This window comes from Glycine soja, chromosome 7, assembly GCF_004193775.1.
Source record: "Glycine soja cultivar W05 chromosome 7, ASM419377v2, whole genome shotgun sequence".
NCBI classification, from domain to species: Eukaryota; Viridiplantae; Streptophyta; class Magnoliopsida; order Fabales; family Fabaceae; genus Glycine; species Glycine soja.
This window is the reverse complement of record NC_041008.1, coordinates 40,535,487-40,553,107: the sequence shown is the minus strand read 5'-3', so window position 1 is coordinate 40,553,107 and position 17,621 is coordinate 40,535,487. Positions and strand designations below refer to the sequence as shown.

The 17,621-nt window shown below is 30.4% G+C and overlaps 1 protein-coding gene across 2 annotated transcripts; it reads left to right on the top strand.

Annotated features, from left to right (window-relative positions):
- Nucleotides 1-954: 954 nt before the first annotated feature.
- Nucleotides 955-6,349, top strand: LOC114419689 (LAG1 longevity assurance homolog 2-like). Of its 2 annotated transcripts, none has more exons than XM_028385434.1 (7): nt 955-1,099; nt 1,237-1,371; nt 2,752-2,960; nt 3,627-3,782; nt 4,937-5,122; nt 5,218-5,396; nt 5,888-6,349. In XM_028385434.1, the coding sequence occupies exons 2-7, from the start codon at nt 1,252-1,254 to the stop codon at nt 5,902-5,904; spliced, it is 867 nt and encodes a 288-aa protein (XP_028241235.1). In that variant the 5' UTR covers nt 955-1,099; nt 1,237-1,251; the 3' UTR covers nt 5,905-6,349. The 2 variants fall into 2 exon arrangements, with proteins under 2 accessions (XP_028241235.1, XP_028241236.1); XM_028385435.1 differs by having other exon boundaries at nt 958-1,099; nt 1,213-1,371.
- Nucleotides 6,350-17,621: the final 11,272 nt, after the last annotated feature.

The following is a 17,621-nucleotide window of genomic DNA, read 5'->3' as shown; positions in this document are numbered from 1 at the left end:
AGTCACAATAATAAATACAAACATTAACCATGAGAGGAAAAGGATATTAGATAATGGGGTTACCTTGACGTCCTCCTATTTTAGGTCCTTAAACCAAATGAACCCTAAGAACAAATTAAAGAAACACAATTAGTAGATAAAATAACCCAAACCAACAATAATAATAAAAAAAAAACAATAGAAACCCCAACAAAATCACAACAAAAACCTCAACCAAAAGCAACAAATTTTCTAGTTTCACAGGAAAAAGAACGAAAACAAAAAAAATATCAAATACCTAACCCAAAACCCCAACCAAAAACAAAAAATTGCATCTTAAATCCCCTAAACCCTAAAAAAGAGAAGCACAACAAAAAAATTGTCAGAGAAAATCACCAAAAATAACTTCCGATCATGTTCCTTCAATCTCATATCTCTCCTCAATCTTTTTCCCGAACTGAGAAACCATATTTTTTTAGAAAGAAAGAGAAGAGAAAAAGAAGTTTATGTAGTTTCAAAAATGGGTCACTCAAACACATTTTGTTATTCTAAATTTACACTCAATTCCTCTTTCTTTCATTTTTTTTATGGATTGGTGAAGGGAGAGTCTAAGAAGACTATCTATTTTTCTATTATCATTTTTAAGATCTAATGGTGCTAAATAACAAAAGTTTCTAAATTCCATTCTAACCAAAAAATAAAACAGCTGTCCATTTTTCAAAAGGAATTATATTTGTAATTTCATCCGGGTTGAAATTCTTATTCTTATTATAAAATAAAATAAAGGTAGTCTCGAAAAGAACAAAGTTATAGCAAACAAAAAAATCGCTAAAAAATGTACAGTGACGAACAACACATTGCCACATGGACTTTTTACAGGTCCCACAGACGGGCCCACCCAAAAATGAAAATTTAGATTAAATTAAATTAAAAGATCTCACGAGGAACAGGAGCTATAAATAAGAAATAAAAACAAAAACAAACCCTCTCAGCATCTGTGTATTTTTCCGTTGCAATTGCAACCTCCCTCTTCACACTTTCCCTCCTCCGTCTTCTTCCTCTGCACGCATTTTCCGCTGCAGCAACTCCAAAGCCGCCAGCTCAGCATCCTCGAAATCAGGTACGAACCTGATCTTATCGTGAAACCTATAATATTGCATGAAAAGTTCTTGGAGTTTCTTCAATGCCTTGAATGATCTCCGTGCAGTCCTCGCAACTGCTGATTCTGTTCAGGCTTTGTTTCTGAAACTGCTGCAGGTGTTGCAATCTGGCATGGATTTCCTCTGGAGCGAGAATGCGACGACGCCGCGCGCCTCGCATTTCTCCGTCGCGATCTGCTTCGCCTTCGCCAGTTTCGCGGCCAGGTTCTTCCTTGACAGATTCGTCTTTCGCGTAAGATCCCTTTGTTTGTTTGCGTTGCGGAAATTCTTCTTCCCTGTCGCATTGGATAGCTGGCTTCTGTTATGTTAGAGATTTAATAGTTTAATAATTAAAGAAAAGAAGAAAAGGAACAGCTTAGTTCTGGATTGTGCTTGTTTTATTGATTCTCCATTTTAGGGTTCGTTGAAAGATACTGCAGAAACTGTCGGTTTTATTAGTAATTCAGCACAAATTCTTCGGTGGAGTTTTTTTTTTCTTCTGTTTTTGGCTGCGTTTACGCTGTGTTTGTTTAGTTTCCTGGAAATTGTTCAAATTGGTTAAAGGATCTTTATAAGTGGACATTTCAGTTGGAGTTAATTGCGCAATTGAAAGTTAAGGCATAAATGTCTCTATTTAGGGAAGTATTTGAATGCAATGCTGCTCATTTATGTTCTGTTAAATCTGTATATTGATATGCATTGATCCTTCTTATTTATGTTATTGGCCATTATTTTTTACATTTAAGTGTTGTTCATAGCTTATATATGACAAAAATATATGATTTATACTTCCTATCGTGTTGGGATGCAGATGGTCATGGGAGGTTTCCTATATTGCCAATTTGTGAATGTATTGTGCCTTTTGTCCATTGTATTTATTTATTTCTTCTGATGAATGATTATTAGACAGATGATTTATGGTTTCGTTTTCTGTTGCCTTTAGTAGCCACCATACAATTTGGTTTGTTGGTAGACATTACTTTCTAATCTTACCAATGGAACAAGGGGTAGCAAAAAGAGAAGCACTGTTGTTTGTGAAGGATTTTAGAAGAATATCCCTATTCTCAAAATATGTGGGAAATGGATTGGTCATTGTTGCTGTTCTTTTATCCCAATTCTCAAAATATTTAGAAAAAAGGTGCTGTAAAACCTTGATATTTTGCTGTGTCTAGACGAGATGCATGTTAGAAAATATGAAAAGAAAGCACTTCGTCAAATATAATTTTGGTTTCTTTCACCTGTTGTCTTGTGACGAAAGTACTATAGTGTAGTGCAATCTCATACTGGCTTTTCACGATGATAGGTTAAAAATGTTTTCTAGCAAAGCACATCAGTAATAATGATCCAAGATTTTTAATGCCTAAGCTTGATAATTTTCTAAATTCTTACTTGTTCCATGAAGTGTGTGTGGATCATTTTAGTGACCTGGGGAAAAAGCATTTTTTGGAAGCAACTATGACCAATCTTATCTTGTTTCATTTAAAAATAATTCTAAATCCTCTTGTATCATATTCTTACTAATTCTCCTATTTACTAAACTAAAAAAGTATTTAGTGTTTTTTATGTTTTCAAGATATTAAATTCATTTACATTTTCCTTCCTTCATATTTTAAAGCATTGTTGTTGTTTACAGAGTTTGGCCATTAGGATGTTGACAAAGGGCAGAGCTCCTTCACGTATTACTAAGGAAATGCAAGTAAAGATTGGAAAATGCTCAGAGTCAATGTGGAAGCTAACATATTATGCTGCAGTTGAAGCATTTGTTCTTAAAATTACCTACCATGAACCCTGGTTCACTAATACGAAGTTATACTTCAATGACTGGCCAAATCATGAGTTGAAGTAAGTATTTTATGTAGCATGATGAACAAAATCAGTCTAGTCAGTAATAAATGTTTTTCCCAGATATTGAGTGGCTTCCATTTATCTTGTTGACCTGATCTATTTGTGTTTCATAGGAAAACCTCCACATTGACCCTTATTTTCATCATCGATTTTCTATACTTACATCTTAAATTTTGTCATATGCTTATGATCTCAACTCAATTCATAATTTACAGACCTGAGTTCACATTTAATTTGAGTAAGAGGTTTTTGGAAACCAACAATTGGTCCTTGGGCTTTTTTGGTTTGAAAACTTCAAGAGACCTAAATTTAGTTTTTTATTTTTGATTGACAACTAGGTATATGACAACAAATTTCAAGAGTTTCCAAAGCAATATACAGATATATTCCTCCCTTTGTTAACAGACAATGCATATAACTACTTTTTATGTTTTATATTTATATAGGCTATGACTAATCTAGCTCCTTGCTTCTTCTGACTTCATGCCATTGGTTGCAACTTGCCATTTGGTTCTAGACAGTCAAGTCTAACTCAAATGGGGAGAACTTGTAATTGTCCTTAGGAAGTTGTTTATAAGGCTATTGTACTCATATGTGTTTCATGGTAAATAGAAGTTGGCGTATTAAAATTTATATTGCACCCTGTTTTATGTCTTATCTCAGGAGTCCCCTAGTGTTGTACTACATGTGCCAGTGTGGGTTCTACATATATAGCATTGCTGCTATTCTCACATGGGAGACTCGAAGGAAGGATTTTTCAGTGATGTTTACTCACCATGTAATTACTGTTTTACTGATTGGGATTTCATATCTAACAAGGTAATATCTTGGTGGTTTCAACAATCCTTTATTTTAGTTGAAGAATATACTATGCCTATTCTACATAAACTATAAATTTGGAACTTAGTTATTTATTGTTATTGTTTTACATAAGCATGAAAATTCTCACTTGGTGGCTCATATTTGATGCTCATTATTGATAACAAAACTCAAACAGCCCTAGAGTGTTTTTAAAGTTTTAGATCTACTACAGAATTTGGACATTAATGTTTTATGTTACCCAAATAATATTCATAACTGTAGGTAGTGTTCTTAAAACCAATAAATTTTTAGTCTCAGTTTGGAAATATTTTTGGGGATTTATCATATGTTTCTACTTTCTATCTTTAACTTGTGTAGTTTCCTTAAATTTAATTCCTTATTTTTTATTTTTTTTAATTTAACTGGATGGAGATGGAGGTCATTTTTAATGATGCTTACTTTTGGTTGTATAAGGAAAAAGGTAATTGTATCACATGGCCTTCTTATATTTATGCCATATGATAAATCTCCCATTATTATAAATATTATTAAAGAGCCAGTATTATTTCTTGAGGCAATGTTTGGATATCTACTGTTGATTGGAGAGGAATGGGGTGGTACAAAATGCAGTGGATGGATAAAAAAAGATTGATTTTATCCCATAATCCCCAACTTGAAGGGGGAGAAAAGAGGGATTGGATGGAATGGAATTCATTCCATTGGGCTCCATTCCACTCCTTTCCATCAATCTGAATATAGCTTGAAACTTCTAGTCCTAGATACCTTTTTAGAGCATTAATACAAGTTGCTCAGAAGTCAGAAATGTTTGCCATATTTTTATGTCAATGGCATACTGGCATGTATTACATAATTGCATTTGTAACCTCTCTGTGTATGCAATAAAACTATCTGATGTCAATACTTAATAGATTTACGTCTTAGATCTGAGTCTCTGTAAATGCTTGGAATCTCTAATAGAACTGAGAAATGCTTGACAAATCTTCCCTTTCTATTAGAATGTTCTTTCATGTCTGCTTTCTTCTTTTGACTACAACTTTTTTCAGGTTTTGCTATATCAGGTTGATTGATTTAGATAATTGAAATTGCAAAACTGACAGTAACATCTTAGATAGAAATTATGAAGAGATAACTTACACATGCTGCATTTACAGTTTTTTTAGGGTTGGCTCCATAATCCTCGCCCTTCATGATGCAAGTGACGTATTCATGGAAGCTGCCAAGGTTTTCAAGTATTCTGGAAGGGAGTTTGGTGCAAGTGTGTGTTTTGGATTCTTTGCTGTTTCGTGGCTCATACTGCGGCTAATTTTCTTTCCATTTTGGGTTATTAAAGCAACGAGGTTTGTCTTTTTTAATTGTATCATATTCATTTGACATTGTTTTGAAAGGCACTTATTAATCATATTTTATCATAACTATGTTTTCCACTTTTCAGCATTGATCTTCAGCAAGTCTTAAGCCTGTCAGAGGGTTTTCATATGTTTCTTTACTATGTTTTTAATACAATGCTCATAATGCTGCTCATCTTCCATATATATTGGTGGAAGCTCATTTGTGCGATGATCTTGAGGCAGCTGAAAAATAGGGGAAAAGTTGGCGAGGATATAAGATCAGGTAAGCAGATTTCATGAATACAGATTGAGTGTATTATTATTAATCTATTATTCTTTTGTTTAGGAACCACCGCTGTTAGGATATGTTCCACTGAGTTTATTCATACTATCTTGCACTGAATAGTATTCCATATTCTTTTGTCAGGAGAACACAATCTAAAAATGTTACTTCATTGTAGAATGTTTTGCAATTCCTGTATCTTTATAGCTCTCTGCCCAGAAGAAAATATAACCGAGAGATATTATTGGCTTGTCTTAGATATTATAATTTGTGTTCATGGATCAATAATGCTAGGGGTACAGAGTTGAATTGCTAGTTGTTGAATATTCCTATGTTATATCCCTCCCAGTTTAAGCTATGCTTATCACTCTAGTCTGAATCAACATATTGGATTAGTTAAATCATGATATGTTAATAGCTATGATTACTTTTGTCATCGTCTTGGGTATATATGTAATTTATTTTAGCTGAAGGAGTGTATCTTTTTGCAGATTCAGATGATGACTGAATAGACGAAGAAGGGTTTTGTTGAGTTTTCTTTGCTCCCGCTAGTTGGTGGTGGTAGCTCTGATGGATACTGTTTTTGACTTGTCTATAGATTTCTAGGAGTTCAGTTGGTTAATACAACCAGTGGAGGAGATCTGAATTTTCGTTAGTTTCAAAATTTTCATTGATTACCAAGTAAAAAGGGAGTAGGAAACCGTCCAAAGCATATTTTGATTCTTATATTTTTGCTGTATAAATGATAGGCATTCCTGTATAATTGTTTTTCCAAACGAACCCGTTTAGGTTAACTAGGGGTTGAATGACAAGTGGCTTATAACAAATATGAAGGAGAAAGAAAAACTTACAGTCATTCTACTTTTGTAGTTGCGCTTTTGAGGAATAAGCCGCAGACTGGTGCATTGTACTGTTATTGACTGTGAATCTTTGGTTTAACTTCTTTTTTTTTTTTTTGCTGTCTTTTTTAGAGTTTTTGAAAAAAAACTATTTTTTCTTTTAAGTCGAATAAATTCACATGCCTTGCTTGTGGATGCCAATTTATGTAAAATTGTGAAGATGCGGCATTATTGGAAATAACAACGGTTAATTATTTTGATCTGAAAAAATGTCTCTTAATCCAGAATGTTCAGATTATTTTTTCTTAAAATCATTTTTTTTTTGTACTAAATAAGATTTTCCCACCCAAAGTGTTCTGCTAGCAAGAGAATCTTTTGTATTGAATCTGTGTTTATTTACTTTAGAGTGGAATGTACCAAATAAACAAGCAATTCTAAAAGCAACTAGGAATTTAATACCATGAAAGAAAGCTCCTATTGCTTTCATTTCTCTGATGTTTTATGTTCTCATGTATTCATATTCATAATCGCTATTTCATTTATTTTAGAATATTCTATTAAAACAGCTTCACTGTATTATACTACTTCATGAAAGTGATCTCCTGAGGATGCATTCACTCGTCTATTCCTATTCCCTCAAGGGAATGCTTTAGATTTTTCCCAATCACTTGTTGCCATTATTATTCCACCCGAGTTTCCTCCCTGAAACGTCTCCACCGATTTTCTCGAGGGAAAAAGTTTGCATGGTTCTTTTCCCAGCTTTCCTTGTTGCACTTCATTTGCCATTAAATCAATCTAATATCTCCCCTTTATTTAAAATAAGTGACATTTTTTGTGTGGAAATAAGTGACATTATTAATTGTTTAATGAATTTTATTGAATTATTTTTGTTATTTATTCTCTATTCAAGAACTTATTCCATCACACTAAGTTTTCGTTTGGAGGAAAATTGGAATAGAATATTTAATGTTTTGGTGAAAACCTACAACGAGACTAAATATATAATTTTTTTAGCGTTAAAACATCACTCATTTTGAAATGGAGGAAGCATTCTATACACTAGAACTAGAAAGTAACATAACAGGTTCAGTTCCTTTCTTCCTCCATCTCCATCTCTTTTTCCTTTCTAGTTTGCACTCTACTTTCTTTGATATACTTCTAAATATGAAAGAAAGTAATATAACAGGTTCAACTCCTGTGTTCATCTTTCTTATTTTTCCAGCGGCACTCTACTTGACAATCTGGGCCTTTTTTGCAACTCCGTATTGGCAAGAATTTTACGGGGTAATGTATTTGACGAGAGGATTCAAAGGGATTTTGTTTAAAATACTAGTTTGGATATCAAACAAAAGAATTATAGAAATCTGAAGTATTTTTATCAAGTATCTTGTTAAAGTAGTGACATTGTTAACTATTTCGACTCACTTAAAAAAAATATTAAAAATAAATAAATTGAATTTTTAAAAAGATAAAAGGTTAAACTGGATATAATAAAAAAAATCTAAGCCTGTGTTTAAATGGAGATTTTCTAAATCCTAGAGAATTTAAAATGGCGAGTAATTCAAATGAAGGTAATCTAATTTTATTCAATTGCAAAATAACTTGTTTGGGTTTTTAATTTGTATCATATTTAATATTTGCTTCAGTCGTCCCCTTTCAAAACTGATTCATTTTCCCACCTGAAAAACGTCTCCGGCAACAGCAAGTACTATTATGACAATCTGTAGCGACAACGATAACCACTGCAACGTTCTCGTTGATGCATCGAAGACCAAACATTAGCCACGTTCAAAGCTTTGTAAGCATTGATAGCAACGACGGCGAGGTGGATGCGCGTCAATGCCGTTGACGGTGGCAGTGAGGATGCCGGACTGATCCTGAGATTTCATTTATCTATGACAAAACAATTAAATTGAATCCTTATATATATATATATATATATATATATATATATAAGTTTATCTTTTTAAATCTGAATCTATCCAGCACTTTGTAAGGATAAGGTTAACGAGAATTAAATCTATCACTTGTTTTATTATGATGCTTTTATATATATATATATATATATATATATATATATATATATATATATATATATATATATATATATATATATTAATTCATCTACATGCCGGTTGAGACTTGAAAATTTGGATAAACTTTTGAAAAACCTGTTACATTTTTATAACTTTAATTTATTTTTATATTTATAATTTAATTTAATTTTATATTTTATCTCTTGAATAAAATATTTTAGTTTAATCGTTATTGTCTATTTCTAACAAAATATAACTTCATATAAATATTATATATATTTTTGTTTTTTATTAATATATTAATAGTTAGTTTTACTGACTTATAATTTGAGTTTTTGTTTATGTTTCTTATTTTGTTAAAAATATATTTTTTAATTCTATTATCATATATTAGTGTTGATATACTACAATGAGCTAAAAATTTACTCATTATAAACTTATGAAGATAAATACATAAAAAAGAAACTAACAATTAATATAATAGTAATATTTTTAACCACATGCCATATTTTAATTTAAACAAAAACAGATATGAAATAAAATAATAATTTTAATTTAGGTATAAAAATAACAAATAATATGAAAAATTATTACATGACTATAATTTTGTTGGGCCTCTTTTAGTAGCCGTGACCCTTATGTCATGGGTGTTGCTACGCGCACCAAACAATGCTGGTACATTCAACGTAATTTGTATAATTCTCATTTTGTCCATCCATAAAACTGAATTAGGTAATTTGTAAGCTTCATAATTTACACAATTCTCAATTTTTATGAATCATATGATTTTTATTTAAAATTTATATATGTAAAAAAATGTATTATTAGATCAAAATAAATTGTAATAAAATCAAAAAATACATTAGTAGATTTATGTTAATAAACATATGATTTTTGTTTACAATTTATATATGTAAACAAATTAATTAAATTAAAATTAATTATCACAAAATTTAATATCTAAATTTATATGTGCATTAAATATACATTAAAAATTTTAGTGTTACATATAACAACATTAATTATTTTATAAGATAATTGACTTATTAGCTCAGTTGGTTAGAGTGTCATATAAATAACATGAAATAAAAGTCACAGGTTTGTTTCTGCATGGTCAATTTTAAATTAATTCATAAAATATATTTTTGAAAAAATAATTTAAAAAAAATCGGATGGACCACTTGGTTTGGTGAGTGTAGTTGGATGCAAGTAGCAATAGCCTTAAGTCGTCGCACCTAGAATAGGGGCCAGGGCCAGCCTTGTGAGGATGTTCGAGTGTAATAACCGTGGTTTCAACGTATGCATCAACAAAACATATCTAGCAACGATCAACGTCACGTGCATGTGATAACTGTGAAATATAAACTAATTTGATAGTCAATTTGGATTAATAAGTGAGTATAATTTCTTTACTTTATTATTGTTTTTTAATGAAAATGAAGAAATTAACATCTTTGCTATTTTTTAAGCAAAATTCAAAAGAAGAAGATTTCAAGTGCTTTAGAGGAAAAATTGATGCAAAAACTAGAAGAAAAAACCTTGAAGAAAAAATGGAAGAATTGGAAAGCCCGCTTAGCGTGCAAAACAAGCCCAACGCGCATTCTCGCTCACCGCACAACACATGCTTAGCGCGAAAAAGGCCCACGAAGAAGTCCAAAGACGCGCTTAGTGCGGAAGCTTGCGCTAAGCCCGAAGTCAGCATGAAAATTAAGCTACCTAGTGCCTATATAAGGAGGAGGAAGCAGAAGAAAAAGACACGGAGTCTCATAACCCACGCGCTGGGTCTATCCCTTAGGGAAAACCCTCTCTCTTTAGTCATCCATCATTTTCTTCCATCCACCTATATCCCCTAAAGTGTAAAAGTCTCTCATGACAATGAGAGGCTAAAACCCCCCATAGTTAGGGCCTAACAGGCATAAAAAGCGAACAAATGTATTGTAATGCTTCATATCTATCAATGTAATCATGTGTTTTCTTTCATATTATCCTTTCTTATTTTAATTTCATGTATCATCCATTCTTGCATCATCTTTAGGGGTTAGTCGCTCGAGAGACGATAATCCTTAATAGAAATACAAGCAAGGTCTTACATGCATTAGTTTTAGGGGTTATTCATTGAAAAATGGTAATGTCTACAGAAACTGGGAAAGGGTATCTCAACATTGCATTTCTAGGGATAGAGTTACTTTGTTGTGCCTCTACATACATCTTTATACTTAATGTTGTTTATGATTCCATCTTTACAAAGGGATTTGGGAAAGAGAATACATAAATTAGACTTTTCATCGTGAGGGATACGAGTTGAATAAATGTGGGTAGGAAATATTCCTCAAATTGATAGAGAAAAATCTAAAATAATACATCTTAGGCAAATAAGGCAGGTTAGGTCTAACATTATCACATTCTGAGAATTTATCTTCCTTTATCTTCATCTTATATTTTTCTTTTTTTATCTTCTATTTTCTTTTATCTTTATCATCTTTTAATTCAAATATTTTATCTTTTCTATCCTATATTTTTTTCTTTAAATTTTTTATCTTTTCTTTTAAATCTTTATTTTATCTCCTATCTTTATTTATTTATTATTTTATTTCTTTATCTCTTACTTTTAAATTGGGTTTGCATCAATCCAAGTATAAATAAAGTCCTTGTGGATTCGACACTCAGAAATTTTACTACTTGTGATAAAATTGGTACACTTACCAATTAGTTAACAAGTTTTTGGTGCCGTTACCCAGAGACTTTGGTTTTCGTACTTGGTTGTTACAAATCCGAATTTGAGAGCAATTATTTTTTATTTTATTTAAATTTTGTTTTATCTATTATTTTTTTTAGTTGCTTTATTTTATTTTTCAATTTTTTTTCTTTATTCACTCTTATTTTATTCTTTTTTAAAAAAATAAAAAAATATATATTGAAGTTTTAATTTTTTCTGTGATAACGTGCACGGTGGTTGTTTCTTTTGTGAACAGTTCACATTCCTTCTTTGTAGAACACATCATGACAGAAAATCGTCCACAGATGATGACGCTAGAGGATTACTCTAGCTTTGTTATACCTCAATACTTTACCAGCATAGCCAGACCAGATGTGCAGGCAACCAACATTTCATATCCATATTCCCTCATCCAGCTGATCTAGGGGAGTTTGTTCCATGGCCTGCCGAGTGAAGATTTGTACTCATATTTGACCATATACATCAAGATCTGCAACATGATGAAGATAGCAGGAGGGCCTGAAGACGCCATCAGCCTTAACTTATTTTCTTTTTCCTTGGCCGGTGAAGCAAAAAGATGGCTTCGCTCGTTTAAGGGGAATATCCTGCGGACATGGGACGAGATGGTGGAGAAGTTCCTGAAGAAGTATTTCCTGGAGTCCAAGACCGTTGAGAGAAAGGTGGAAATCTCATCCTTTCACTAACACCCTCATGAATCGTTGAGCAAAGCCCTTGATCGCTTCCATGGGTTACTCTGGAAGACTCCTACACATGGGTTTAGCGAGCCAGTCCAGCTCAACATCTTCATTGATGGCTTGCAACTCCATTCCAAGCAGCTCCACGATGTCTCAACTGGTGGGAAGATCAAGTTAAAGACTCTAGAATAAGCTATGGAGTTGATAGAGAATATGGCGGCCATTGATCATGTCATTCTTTGTGATCGAGCCTATATGCCTACAAAGAAAAGTCTTCTTGAGCTCACTTCTTAAGATGCTATGTTGGCTCAAAACAAGCTCCTGGCCAAGACCTTAGAGACCCTTACAACAACTCTGAGTAATCTTTCTCAACAACTGCATGCAATGCAACATTCTCCATCTTTAGTCATGCATATTGGGAGATGCAACATCTGTGGTGACACTCATGAGTCAGGCTCATGCATGGTCCAAGATAACACAACTAATTACATGGGCAGCCAGAATCATCAAGGATTCCATCAAGGAGGACCACCAGACTTTTATCAGAGAGGTAATTTTTCACAGGGCCAAGGTTGGAGATTCCATCCAGGGAATAACTTCAACCAAGGGGGTTCATCTTATCAACCTCCCAGCCAAGAGCCCAGCCTACGGGAGGAAACCACTATGCTGGAGGAATTACTAGTACAATTCATGCAGAGGACCGAGTCACATCAGATGAGTACCAATGTAGCAATCAGAAATCTAGAGGTACAGATAGGTCAACTAGCTAAGCTAGTTGTTGAAAGGCCCACTGAAACCTTTAGGGTCAATACTAAGATGAAGCCCAAAGAGGAGTGCAAGGTAATTTTCATTAGAAGAGAAGAAAGGAAAAGAAAACTGAGGAGGATGTATGTGATGAGGAAGGAGAAAAGAAAGAAGAGAGAGAAAGAAATGAGGAGAAAATACAACAATGGGAGAAGTGCTCACAAGTAGAAATTCAACAAAAAATTATTCTCCAAGTCAATACCCCTCCTCATTAACTGATTCTCAAGGAAGAAAGGCATGGAGAGCATGATAAATCTTTAAGTGTCATTTTTTCCTTGATCACCAACACTTTTCTTGCAATAATATGGAAGGTGTTTCCGGGATACATGAGTTTCATAGAGTCTCCAACTAAGAGACGAAAATGCAAAGAGTTGTGTTTTATGTGACCTTCATGCCATCTTGAAGGCATTGGACCCGTCAAGCTAATGACGTTAAAGAAGCGCTTACTGGGAGGCAACCTATGATTTCTTACCCTATCTCTCTTTTAGTTAATTGCATTATGTGTTTTTGTTTTTTTAGGATAATTGTGTTATTTCTTTTCTTTATTTTGATTTCTTGCAATTTAATTTCAGCAATTTAATTCCAGTACTTTAATTTCAGTTATTGAATAAAAATTGCATGGTAGAGACATAATAAATTAATAATTGGCTACGACTTGTTCTGGATGAATTGATGAATGAGATATACTGTGTACTAATGAGATGATTGTGAAAATTCTAATTTTTGAAAACTCATGGTATGGTAAGCCAAGTACTTCATAAATGTCCAGTGAGTTGTGCGAACCTTTGATTCTGAGAGAACGATTGTTCTAAATTTCCTGATTTTGCATGATTCTTAGATTGTTTGAGTACATACAGAATGTGGAAATGATCAAGGCCTTGTTTTGATTTTCTTATCCATTGAGCCAAATAGCCAATGTTAGTCGTTATTTACGACTAACTTTTGTATTGAATAGTGACATGAAATTAGCATCTTTTCTCTAATTTATGGTTCTTTTTGTAGGAATTGTACATATTTTCATGTAAAACTGCAAATATTTCTTAAGTTGTTATTCTTTGATATTGTTACTACCAAGGGTATTCAAATCCAAAATGATCCAAAATAAAAATCCAAAATCAAACCAAATCAATTCTTTTTGGATTTGTTTGGTTAATTTTATTCTCAAACCAATCGGTTTGGTTTGATTTGTGGTTTGTGGTTTTGAAATCAAACAAAACCACAACACTTATATTACTTAAGTGTTATGTGTTTTATGTGTATACAACTTGAGTTTCATATTTTTTGTAGTATTATGTATATAAATTTATACAATGTATATTATTTTCTTTTTCAGATAATTTTTTTATTATATGTTTGATTTAAAATTAATGAAAATTTGATAGATTTTATTATTGAAGGTTTAACATATTAATAAGTTTCTTATATTGTTATTAGAAATTTTTTAAAATGCAATTTAATTTAAAAATTGAAGAGAAAATATATAAATTTTAGTGAAACAATATTTTAATAAAAACCGCAAAAGTTGAACTGAACCAAATGCAAAATATTGATTTGGTTTGGTTTGGATTTTATTTTTAATAAAACATGAACTATATATGTTTTTAAGTTTCGTTCAAATTATTTTTTGATGAAAAATTGAACCAAATCGAGTCATGAACACCTATTGCTACAAGATCACATTAAATGTGTGAAAATAGATAAAAAAAAAATCATATCATCATTGATATTTTTTTCCACACAATATCAATCAACTAGTGATTATAAATATATACTCACAATATAACATACATATAATATCTTTTTTATGTGTACATATAACATATAAATATATTTGCCGATAATGATAACACTAATCAATATAAATATGACAATAAATATCATAAACAATTATATTTGCTTCCTATTTAAAATTATTATTATTAATATATATATATATATATATATATATATATATTTAGATTGTATATACTCAAGAATAATACATACTATTCTAATAATATTTACCAAATGTAATTACTTGAACCAAAACATATATTACAAATAAAATATTAATAATGACATATTGCTTTATATTACATGAATCAGATGCACATATAAAAATACTATAGGCAAGATTATCATGTTAGAATATCACATAAACACTAAGATGAATTAATATACATAAATTGATATTTTAATAAATGGTAAAATTTCACATTCTTCAAGAATCAAAATTCCATTTTTTTCTTGCATTATTTTTCCACTTTTAGTGAAAAAGATTCAATCTTTTTTATTCTCGTTCTTAAGGAATGAAAAGTTCTTTCTTTTTCATGTTTTGCACTATTTTTTCACTTCTGATGAGAAATAATCAATTTTTTTAGTCACATTTTTCAAAAAAAATGAAAATTCTTCCTTTTTTGTTTTTTGTATTTTTTCCCCACTTTTGGTGATTTTTTTTTCAATTTTTTGTCTTTTGTAAGGTCTTTAGGACCATTTACAAATATATTTTTAAAATTTATTTATTTGATAATGTCTTTAAGATACATTATGTCTAAATAAATTTTAAATTTATGTAAACGATATATATATATATATATATATATATATATATATATATATATATATATATATATATATATATATATATATATATCATAGTTATGAATAATATGATTAGGGAGATAAAAATAGTCTTACCTTGAAATGTGAACTCAAAAGAAAATGATTTTGTCTTGCACAAGATCAAATTATAATATAATTCATAGACTTCAATCATTAAGATATTATTTTCTCACTTCGAGTGAGAAAAATATTCTTTTATTTTCACTTTTGTATTATTTTTTTACTTCAAGTGAAAAAAATATTTTAAAAATTTTCTTCTAATAAAGTCTTTAAAACTCTTAAATGATCAAATTCACAATTATATAAATAAAACATAAATATTCTATCAAGCTCATTGTATGAATAATGAAATTAGAGAGAAGAAAAATATAACATTAAAATATGAATTTAAAAGAATAATTTTCTTCAAATGATTTCTTTACATGATTTTTCATTGTAAGTTGAAATACCAATTGTCGATGATCCGTGAAAGAAAGACATTCATGTTGATAATGTATTAAATAAAATATAACTCAAAGTAAAAAAATAGAGAAAAAAGTAAAACAAAATACAAGAGTTTAGAGAAAATGAAAATTGTGTTTATTCTTTTCAATAAAAGTAGTATATTTGTAAGTATAAAAGATAATTGAAAAAATTATAAAATTTAAATATAAATAAAAAATTATAAAAAAAATAATAAAAATATAAACAACTATAGATAAATTATTCATGACAATTTATGATTTTTCACTACCTTTGTATCCAAGTTTCCACGAAGCACTACGATGTGCGATCAACCAAACATTTCACTATCCAAGGCTTGACCCTTCGGCACACAAAAAGAAAAAAAAAAAATCCCTAGCTAGCTCAAACTCTAGAGTCTAGAAACATAGCAAAGAAATCGGCGGAAAGTTGACATCCAAAGGTTGACATTTGACCAAGTAAGAGAAATCACATCTAAATCTCAATTAATTACATTTAGAAAAGATTTTAACTATCCTCATATTTGATCTAAAATTAAATAAAAATTATATTTTACTTAAACGTTAAAAAAAACGTAAAATCCCCTAAAAAAAGTAAAAATTATATTTTACTTAAACGTTAAGAAGAAATTAAAGAAAAAATATTGAGTATAATATCATCGTCCTTTCATTTGTTTCAAGTTTGTCTGAACTTTTTTATTCCTTGCCAGTAACTACTAATTTTAATGAAAATATAACTTTATTTTTTTAAAATGTATGTACATTTTTAATTTTTTTTAAATCTCAAACTTAAAATTATTTCCAGAAAGTATCTAAAAGAATTAAGTGTAGGCACAATTAGTAATTTTATCTGCTAAGTTTAATTTAAATTTATTTTACTTTAGGAATAATAACGAGTAAGGCTTAAGTAAGATATTACAATACTCATCCTTGTGTCAACATTTAGAAAAGAATATTCATACTTAGATTTATATTTGCTTAATAGTAACATTGGTATATGCATATCTTTATGCACTAAGTATTCGTACGCATACCTAGACCTATTACCCGCGTTAAAGGGCCTATGTTTAGAAGTTACATTTTGATTTTTAGAGGAGAAATAGAGAAGAACAAATATTTTAATGTTAAGTTAAGAGAGTTGTATAATATTTATAAATATATTATGCGGGTATGAAAAAGGTCGGGTCATATAATACTCATACTCACAAATTTTATAAGTAATTACTCATATCACAGCTTAACTCATTTAACATTTTAGTTTCCTGACATTTTATTTATTTATTTTTAATTCTTGTAAGTTTATATTTTTTTCAACTTTACTCCCTTTAATATTTTAATTTTTCATGTATAATCCTCATAAATTCACACTTGCAGAAATTAAAAATAATTAAAATATCTTATAAAGACTAAAGTTGAAAAAGTAAATACTTATAAAAACTAAACATAAAAAATACAAACTTACACGAATTAAAAGTGGATAATTTTTTTTATAATAATTAAAATATAAATTTATAAGAATTAAAAAGGTATTCAAATTTGTTCCAATATTTTTCTGATTAACATTTTCAACTTAACAAAGTTATCCTACATAACATATACGTGGTTAATTAAACCCAATTTGGCAATACTCCAGCAATATGGCATTGTTTAAGTGAGGGTTGCATTTCTTTTATTGTTCTTTTCACTTCTCTATTTTTCTTTTACCACACCCACCACTACAACAATTGGCTGCCCTCCTCAACTCCAATGATGAACCATATTTACACAATAATTGCATGACAAAAGAAAGCCAACAATTCACAACGCAAAAAAGCAACAAAAATATTTTTTGCTTGTGCACTTTGACCCTAAAATCATCACACGTGAGAAGGAGAAACCGAATGCCCTAGAAATTGCAAGGAGGAATTATTTCTTCTCAAGATATGGTTTGAATTTGAAGAAGAAGTATTTCTTTAAATATAATATTAAGGTTTTGGGGTTTTTCAAAGGCTTTTTTTCTATCCGGGTAAGTTAACACTTTCATTTTTGGTTCCTATCAATTTTTTTTAGGACTTGTTAATACATATTTCTCAT

Excerpts from the sequence above, each read along its gene's own strand:
- LOC114419689 (XM_028385434.1), top strand. The coding sequence starts at position 1,252 with ATGGATTTCCTCTGGAGCGAGAATGCGACGACGCCGCGCGCCTCGCAT. Across the intron at positions 1,372-2,751 it reads TTGACAGATTCGTCTTTCGC|AGTTTGGCCATTAGGATGTT; the intron begins GTAAGATCCCTT and ends TGTTGTTTACAG. Across the intron at positions 2,961-3,626 it reads TGGCCAAATCATGAGTTGAA|GAGTCCCCTAGTGTTGTACT; the intron begins GTAAGTATTTTA and ends GTCTTATCTCAG.